The 9429-nt window shown below is 55.3% G+C and overlaps 1 protein-coding gene across 1 annotated transcript; it reads left to right on the plus strand.

Moving 5' to 3' along the window:
- Positions 1–397: 397 nt before the first annotated feature.
- On the plus strand, positions 398–4938 carry VAX1 (ventral anterior homeobox 1). Its single transcript, XM_050899358.1, has 3 exons — positions 398–635; positions 2445–2632; positions 4393–4938. Exons 1-3 carry the CDS (start codon positions 398–400, stop codon positions 4936–4938), a joined length of 972 nt encoding a protein of 323 aa, XP_050755315.1.
- The last annotated feature ends 4491 nt before the right edge of the window (positions 4939–9429 follow it).

The following is a 9429-nucleotide window of genomic DNA, read 5'->3' on the forward strand; positions in this document are numbered from 1 at the left end:
AGTGTATTCATGAGGTAACCTAAATGTGGAGGCTGCAAAATTACCCGTAATCAATTGAAACAGCGAGTGCGCGTCCCTCTGTGTGTCTAACAACTACATGTCTCTGTAATAAGGCAGACATTAAATCATTTTAGAGTTGTACTGTTGAGTACCTGATCACTGGGCGCTCTGGGAAGCTGGACAGTCACATTAGGACGCTGGGACTGAGGAAGCCGCTGCTTTTCCAGTGGGATAAAACCCGATCTTCCTTACTCAAGGTGCTTTACAGATCCCCACCGATCTGACCCTAAGCCGTGCAATATCCAGCATAGACTTCGTCTTCTTCTTCTTCTTCCACTCTTCTATTTTTTTTTGTTGTTGGTGTTTTTTTTGTTTTGTTTTGTTTTTATTGCACTACATGTTTGGGAAACAAGACAAAATGGACGTTAGATGCAGTTCAGAGACTGAAGCTAACCGGGTCTCGAAGAACGGACATAAAGAGGGCAAGGAAAGCAAAGGGTCTGAAGGAAATATTTCTACTTCTTTTTTGAAGGATCAGCAAGGGACTTTTTCTGCCTCTGCAGCTACGGAAGACTGTAATAAAAGTAAATCTAGTTCGGCTGATCCGGACTACTGCAGGAGGATCCTAGTTAGAGGTATGAGTTTGAGGTATTTCGCGAGGGTGGGGGAAGGTGAGCTCTCTTCACGCCCGGCAGATGCGTTTATTTTGTTGCTTTGCCTTTGGTCCGTCCCTGGGTTGCAACACCTTCCTGTGGCTCCGGGGGAGAGATCCCACATCCCGGCCGGGCTGTGCCCTGCAGCCCCGCTCCAGCCCGGCTTTATTTCGGTGAATTTCCGCCGGCGGCTCGGGGGAAAGTTAAGCCGCCGCGGTTCCTCCCCGGCTTTGCCTCTCACAGGGCCAGCCCCGCTTCTTTTTTTCTTTTTTTTTTTTTTTTCTTTTTTCCTTTTTTCCTGCTTTGCACCTTTCCCGGGGTGTCCATCCCCGCAGGGAGCCCGCCGGGGCCAGCGCTCCCTCGGAGGGGCCGCGGCTCTGCCCCGCCGGCCGGGCGCGCTCCTTCCGCGCCCGCGCATCCCGCCCGCCACCAGCCGCTGCCGCGTACAATGGCGCGGGGCTGCGGCTCCCGCCCGGCTGTCGGAGCGGGCAGGAAGGTCCCCTCCGGAGGGCAGGGGCTCCCGCTGTCCCCCCTCTCCCCGCGCCCAGCATCCCAGCGGAAAGGGATATTTTTAAATAACCGTCAGCCTTAAAATCAACGGAAGAATGACGAAGGGCTTTTTAATTTTTTTTTTTTATAGTTACACGTTTAATTTTCCCCAACCCTCGTCTCGCCTCCAGGCTAAACTAATTAAATCATTCCATTCCTACCCCCTCAAAAAAAAAAAAAGAAAAAACCCAAACAAAAAAAACCCAAACCGAAAACCTGAAGAAATTTCAGTTTGATTAAGGTGCGTTTTGGGGGAGGAGGGAGAGAACAGAATCGGAACAAAATTAGTGCGAAGCAGGCCTTGTAAAGAATAATTAATCCTTGCGCGACCGATTGACCCAGAGAGAGGTCAGATTAAAATGATGTGGTTGTCTCTGATTTAAAACGTACCGAGGAGGTAAAATTACGGAAAGCAAAGTTGGGAAGGCTTTAACGTAACATGAATCTGGCTCTAGCTTGACAGTCGTGTTAATAAGATTTGCCCCGCTTTCTTTCGGTCGGGGCTACCAGAAAAGTGAGGTTTCTGCGGGCTGTTCGGTGCCTTGGTTTGGCTTTTTTGCCCTCCCCCTTCTTCTCCTCTTTGCCAAAACCCCAAAGCAGCGGCGGCGGCGATGCCTTCCCCAGGATGCTGGGTGGGCTGGAGGTGTCCCCAGATTCACGGTGGGCAGTCAGCCAGCTCGGGGGCAGCGCTGCCTATGCCCTGGAAGCTCCTGCTTGCTTTCTTTCGCATGGGAAACTTGTTCTAAAAAAATAATAAGGAGGTTTTATATTTTGGGGGGCGGCTGGGTGTGTGGGGCGGCTTCCAGCAAGCCCTAACCCGGAGACCAGGGGGAACAAAGAGTAGCCCTGCACTCCAGGCACAAAGCCCGGCCTGGAGGATCTCTCCCCAGCTTCCCAGAGGGGCCGTGGGTGATGCCGCAGTGTCGTACTGTCAGTGCAACATATTCAAACCGATTTTTAAATGGGCAGAGGGGATTATTTCCAGAGCCCTGGGCCCCCATCGCCCCCTCCTTCCTTCTCTGTTGGTTGTTTGTTTTTTTTTTTTTTCTTCCTTGGGTGTAGTGGCCAGGTGCAGTGCTGCAATCTCAGGGACCCTGCTCCATCCCGACTCGGGTCTCGGTCTTGAAGGCGCTGGCTTCGGCTCTTTCTCTCGGAAAATTTAAAAAAAAAAAAAAAAGGGGGGGGGGGGGGAAGGGAGGAGGGTTGCCTAGGTGTAAAACTGACTGCGCCTTTCTTTGCCAGATGCCAAAGGTTCAATCAGAGAGATTATTCTGCCTAAGGGGCTTGATCTGGACCGTCCCAAGCGGACCCGCACCTCCTTCACGGCCGAGCAGCTCTACCGCCTGGAGATGGAGTTCCAGCGCTGCCAGTACGTCGTGGGGCGGGAGCGCACCGAGCTCGCCCGCCAGCTCAATCTCTCCGAGACTCAGGTAGCCCCAGAGGGACGGGGAGCCCCGGCTACCCAGCCCTGTCCTCCCTTGCGCCGCGCCGGCCCCCGGCTCCCTCCGCGGGACCCCCCTCCCCGGTCCGGGCATCTCCGCTGCGCCGCCGGGCCCCACGGGTGAGCCGGTCCCGCGGCCCTGCGCGCCTCTTGCGCGCCACCGCGCAGGCCCCGGGAGCTGTCGGGCAGCGGCGCGGGCCCGCTGGAGAGGCAGAGGCCTCCCGCGAGGTGCCCACGCGTGTCCGGTCGAGGGGGCCCGCTGCCCGGCGAGGGACCTATAACTATGTGCGGCCAGGGAAGGGGGAACCCCAGAGGAGGGCTGCTGGCGAAGGGGGGTCCCGCGGCCTTGCGCGTCCCCGCACACAAGCCCCACGGGCTTTCCCGCGGCTGCGTGGGTCTGCACACGGCGAGGCGGCCCGGCCCGAGGGGTCCGCGGGAGCTTGGCCACGAAGCCAAAACCTTTCCCCGGGCCGGGGCACGGCTCCTCACCACCGCCGGCCCGCGGGGAGCCGCCCTGACCCCGCCGGGGCTCGGTGCCCCCGGCTCTGCGGTGCCGGTGCCAGCTGCCCCCGGGTGCGGAGATGCGCTGCTGCGGCCGGGGAGAAGCGAGGAGAGGCCGAGCCGCTCCCAGCCCGCAGCAAGCAGAAAATAGCTGCTAAACCCCGGGGGGGGGGGGAGGTTGGCACCTTCCCCTGGGGGCTGCTGGGTTAGAGACGTTTGGTCTGAGCGCTCTGTCCTGGGTACAAGAGATCCGGGGACGGGACTGAAGTTCGGGCCGTATTTTGAGCCCTTGTGTTTCCGAGGGGGAGAATCGCCCCTCCATCCTGCAGAGCAGAGCGGCCGTGGGCCGCGGGCGGTCAGGCGGGTTAAAACTATGCGAGAGTGCGAGGAAGCATCTAAAAAGACCAAACTTCTAAAAGCCGGTTTCATATTTCTGCAAAATATCATACAACAATAAATTCCCCTGACAAGCTAATTAGCTTTTTTCTTTCCCCTGCCGGATAGGAATGACAAGTTCAATAGCTCGTAGGTTACAGAAGCCGCCATGGGTGTTTTTTGTTTTGTTTTGGGTTTGGTGGTTTTGGGTTTTTTTGGAGGGGCTTCCAGGATTCCTTTTTAAAGTTAAATATTGTTTAAAATGGGTGGGGAGGGGAGAGAGACCGTCCAGGCCGGGAGATTGGGGAAGAAGCGCAGAGCTGTTGTAACAGCCAGGAAAGGCAGCTGGACCTGAGCGGGCAGCAGCGGCGGTGGCAGCGTGCGGGGTCCCTGCGAGCGGGGCGAGGGGGGCGGCTGCCGCCGCCGGGCCGCGGTGCTCGGTCCTGGGGGCCGCGGTCCGGCCCGCGGGCGTGCCCGGGGCTCCGGCTGAGCTGGCTTAGAATAAAGCGGTGGGGAGAGAGCGGGATCCGGCTCCCGGAGAACTACTGGCGTACAGTAAAATAGGGCGAAGCGAGACGGATCAGGTTAAAGACACAGTGCGATAAAAGGAGCGAAAGGCTCCCGGATTCCCCTCGGCTCCCCCCGGGCGCACCCCGAAACGGGGAGCAGCCAGGCTGGGGGCGGGGGGCGTCGCTTTGCGCGTTTTTAAAACGGCTTCCCGTTAACAAGTGCCTGGCTGGACTCCTCCCGCCCTCCCCCGCAGCCTCCCCCCCCCCTCCGCCCCGCGGAGCCGTGCCGGGGTCCCGGGGCACCTGGCGGGGGGCGCCCGTCCCTCCCCGCCCCGCTGACCCTGCCTCTCTCCCCGGCCTGCAGGTCAAGGTCTGGTTCCAGAACCGGCGCACCAAGCAGAAAAAGGACCAGGGCAAGGACTCCGAGCTGCGGTCGGTGGTGTCCGAGACCGCCGCCACCTGCAGCGTCCTGCGGCTGCTGGAGCAAGGCCGGCTGCTCTCCCCGCCGGGGCTGCCCGGCCTCCTGCCGCCCTGCGCCACCGGAGCCCTGGGCTCGGCGCTGCGCGGACCCGGCCTGGCGGCGGGCAGCGGCAGCGCGGCGGCGGCGGCGGCGGCGGCGGCTCCCGCCGGAGGCTCCCCGCACCCGCCGGCCGCCAGCAGCGCGGCGGGACCCCCCCCGCCGGCAGCGCTGCACGGAGCGGCCGCCGCCGGGCACGGGCTGTTCGGGCTGCCGGTGCCCGCGCTGCTGGGCTCGGTGGCCGGGCGGCTCTCCTCCGCGCCCCTGGCCGTGGCCGGCTCGCTGGCGGGCAACTTGCAGGAACTGTCGGCCCGCTACCTGAGCTCGTCCGCCTTCGAGCCCTACTCCCGGACCAACAATAAAGAGAGCGCTGAGAAAAAAGCACTGGACTGACTCTAAGTAACTTCCCCGTATTTATATTTATAGTCTCTATTTGTGGCGGTATTTATGGGACGGGCGGCGCGGCGGCCTGCCGGCAGCCCCCTCCCTCGCCGCCGCCTCCAAGCCCCGCGGCGCGGTTCCCTCCGCGGGTCGGGGCGGAGCGGAGCGGAGCGGGGACCGGGGCGGAGCGGGGGCCCGGCGCCCGCGGGGCGAGGCGAGGCGGCGGCCGGGGCCGGGGCGCGGCGCGGGGGCTGCGGGCGCTTCCCCGGAGCCCGGCGGGGAGCGGGGCAGCCCCCGCGGCTCTCCCTGCCCCGCCGGACCCGGGGGTCCGTCTGTCCGTTCGGGGGTGGGGGGGTGGGGGGGTGGTTGTCTGTCTGTTCGTTTGCTTTGACACCGTTAGGAAAGGGACGGAGAGGGAGAGCGGACGGGGTGCGGTTTGGCCGGGCTCTTTCGGATCGGCTGTGGCCAATGCCAAGCGAGGGAGAAGGATTTCGGAGAGAGGAAGATGGAGCTGCCAGGTGATGCCCGGGTTTCCCCCGCCCCGACTTCAGTTACTCCTAAGCACAAAGGTTTGGGGGCTCCACCTGTGGCCCCCGTTCCACCCACACTCACTGCACTACGGTCCCCGGGTAGCGTCCTTGCCGATTGCCCCTAACACCAGCCAGGAAAACGTTCAGCAACTTTTATTTTTCACGATAAATCTTGAATGCGGGAAGGGCCGGAACGGACTGCCTTGAAAATACACGCACGAAGCGGGGAGACAGAAACCAGTGGCTGCAGAGATTTTAAGTAAAACTATCTCTCCCTTCGAGATATCATATCACCCCCCCTTTTTTTTTTTTGCATTCCCACGGGCCAGTCCTGCGGACCTTATCTGCAAAAGCAAATCTGCAGATAAATAATGGAAGTCGCGACTCGATTTGCATCCAGATCTGTTGCGATGGTAATTTTTCTTTTTTTTTTTTTTCCTGTTTGATTTTTCCAAATAATTTCAATGCGCATCTAAATCAAAAAAATCTTTAGCCTTCCTTCCTCCTAAAATAACCCTCTCGTATATCGCTCACACTTCATTTAAAACGAACGTAAAATATAAAAAGCGTATCTTTTATTGGTTTTTTTGTACTTTAAAATACATCTATGTAACAAGCTTTTTTTTTTTTCCTTCATAATTCTTACTGCTATTTTCTCCACAAACATGTGTATTTCATCTTTTAGTATTCCGGATCGAATATTTCCTGTTCAATTTCGGTACTTGAATTTGCCAGAAAAGGGATACTGTACTTAGCTAGTTCTTTGGAAAAAAAAAAAAAATTTCTTTACTTTGGTTTTAAGTTTCTTTTCTTTCTTTAAACTTTAACACATGGTGTTTACAAACTGTATAAATACGTGCCACCAAACTGTAACCAAAAAAAAAAAAATTTACAAAAAGTGGAATGGTTGCTGTAGTATATAGAATTAATTATAGACCAGAACTGGACAGAAGGAGCTGGACAGAAAGAAAATAGTAATTTTATTGTAAATTATTTACGTCTGAAGTTTCTAGGCAACTAGTCGAAAAAAATAATGAATGAATCGAGCGCTGAGCCCTTGCTACTAACTTTTGTTCTGAATGTTTTGGATATTTGGATGTTTTGTATTTATGTGGTGAGAGTGAAATATATTATATCTATATGATGACGGAATTAGGTGTATTTTCGTCTTGTATTCGTAGCACCCAAATTACTGTCATCTAATACGTGCGTTGCCAAAAAAAAAAAAAATCCTATCCCTACGTAACCCTCCCAATTTTTTGTTTTTTTTTTTAAATTTTATTTTTAATTTTGAAGCGGGGGGTTGTGAAGTGCGTTTCATGGAGCGCGATCTCTTCTTCCTGGGGCAGTCTGGGGCATTCCCTGTCCCCTCCCCGGCTCCAACCCAGCCCTCGCAGCGCTCCCCAGCCCCATGGCCCCAGTCCCCCGCCCGTGCCCGTGCCCATGTCCGTGGCCGGGGTGGCGTGGCACGGCCCTCCGTGGGGAGGCCAGCCGGGTGCCCGGCGTGCCGGGGTGCCACCGCCGGGCTCCGCCGCCCTGGCACGGGGGGCCGCTCGCCTCCGTGCCTCTTCTCCTGCCTGCAGCGAGTGCCGGGCCTGGCAGGCGCTTATGGATGAACATACATGTGTGGGTATCTATATATATCTCTATAAGCATATATAAATATACATACATATATATATGAATATATATATATGCGCTTGTGTGCATAAATATGGATATTTAGAAGTATTTTCTAAACAGCTCTTGCTTCCATCCTGTTTGCCAGCCCAGCCCTGAGAGTCCTTTGCTGGGAAGCCGGTGCGGGGCAGAACCCATGTTTTTCAGGAGCCCCCCCCCAAAGCCCTGGCTCCTCCAGGGCCGCAGCCGAGGCGTCGAACTGCGGCTCCCCAGGCCAAGCCGCCTGCGGCACCGTGGCACCTGCCCGCCCTGCGGCTTCCCCCCGGCCACCGGTCCCCGGTGCGGCCTCCGCTGGGCTTTGCTGGGAGCCTGTCCCAGCCAGGGCAGATGCACTGCTCAAGATTAAGAGGGAAGGATGTAGTGGCGATGGTGGTTTGTTGTTGGTTTTTTTTTTGTTTGTTTAAGTGTGTGGAAATGATGTGGGGAAAGGCAACCCGGGTGAAGGAGGGGATCGCAGGTGATATTTGAAAAGGTGACATTGAAACTGTGGGTCAAGACTGAAAATCTTCAAGGGGAGGGGAGGGGAAGCAGTGTTAAAAAAAAAAAAAAGAGCTGAGTGTGGCAAAACAGATCTGCCAGGAAGACCCTGGAGGAGAGGATAGTTTTTGATTTCTGCCTTGCCTGCATGGACTGCACAGCATCACCCGCAGCCCTGGACAAAGAGAGGAGCCCTGGCCTGGCTTGCTTTTGCCAAGGAGGCAATCCCCACCACTCAAACCTTCCCTGGGCTCCTCTGCCCTGCGTGGGGCTGTCCTGCATGGTGAATTTGCAGGGACCTCCCTGCTGTTGAGGTGGGGCCACTTCATTGCCCAAATCTGCTGCTGCACCATGACCCACAGGGAACATCAGCACAGATGTGGCCTGCCAGAGCTGTCTCAGGTGCCTTCATCTAAAAAGAGGATTTCTCTGCTTTCCTGTTTTTTTTAACCGGAGACAGTAAGGGGGTTCCTGCCCCCTCACACAAGCACCATGAGCCCCTTTTTCCCTGGTCACTGGCCTGACCTGCAGTCCCAGGGCTGGAGCCACGGTCAGTGTAAGCTCTTTGCTCCTCACCTGAGGCAATTTAAGCCAGTGTCAAGCTAAATGGCCCACACTAAAGCAGAAATGCTTATTTTACAGCTTTGCAGCCCTCCTCAGTATACATGTGAAGAGCTAGACATTTTTATTCTTATTACTATTATTGTTAATTATTTCTGAATATTTCCAAAGCAGGATGTGCCCTGAGGTGTGAAGGGGTCTTGTCTAAGCATTCAAGTAAAATAAATACCTCAAGACATTATTCTATTATTCTTTTTTTCCCCTGTCTCCTTCAAATTCCACCTGTCCCACCTCGGTACTGGAGGCTGCTTCTGAGCTGGGGTCAGAGCAAAAGCTGCCGGCTCTCCACTCCCATGCAGGGTTATCACTGTCCTGTTTCAGCCTCTGCTTGTGACTCAGGTCAAAACCTTGGACCCCAACAGGGAGGGAGGCAATATGTCGTTTCCTTTGAAACTTCCAGCATCTCAAATGCGTGGGGTTCCTGGGTGCCTAAACCCCCTCCTTTGTACAGGAGAAAACGCTGGCACATGTTCATCTGATTTCTGTAAAAGGGGGAGGGAATACTACCTGTAGCTCTGTCACTGTGTAGGACAAGTTAAAAATCTCGCATATGCACATCCATATATACAGTGAGCCTGAATCAAAAACCTGTTTATAAATAATAGTCCTGTTTCTTTTTTTTTTTTGCCAACTACACCAAAGCTGTTCTGAAGCTGTGTGCTGCCCAGGGACACTGCTTGCTTGTTTTCATTGAAATGCTGAATTTCATTCTACTGGAGCAATGAGCACAAACCACCTTCCTGAAGCTACTTGCTGCTGAAAGGTTTTGTTGCATTTCATGCGGTATCATTGTTTGTGCCCATCACTGTGGCATCTGAGCTCAAACTGAGGAATACTGGGCTTACGCAGGGGGAGCATGTGTGAGTGTGAGGGGCAGGAATATTTAGTAGGAAAGCAAATAAACAAAATATAAATCTGTCTTCGGCATGATTTTTTAAAGGAAATCACAAAAGTATTTCTGTGGCAGGCAGACTTCCTCGAACTTTCCTTTAGCAGCAGCTACACGTAGGACTTAGGGTGAGGAAGCAGTAACAAAGAGTGAGGGCAGCATGGGTTATTTCAGTTTGTTCAGCTGAACCCAAGGAATATTTTCACAGGTACATGGACAGGGTGTCCGGTCCTGTGGCTCTCAGGAAGGCAAAACTGCCAGGATCAGCTCCAGAGCACCCAGGGTGAACACAAAACAATGTTAGCC

The sequence above is a fragment of the Gymnogyps californianus genome, chromosome 6 (genome assembly GCF_018139145.2).
Source record: "Gymnogyps californianus isolate 813 chromosome 6, ASM1813914v2, whole genome shotgun sequence".
Taxonomy (NCBI): Eukaryota; Metazoa; Chordata; class Aves; order Accipitriformes; family Cathartidae; genus Gymnogyps; species Gymnogyps californianus.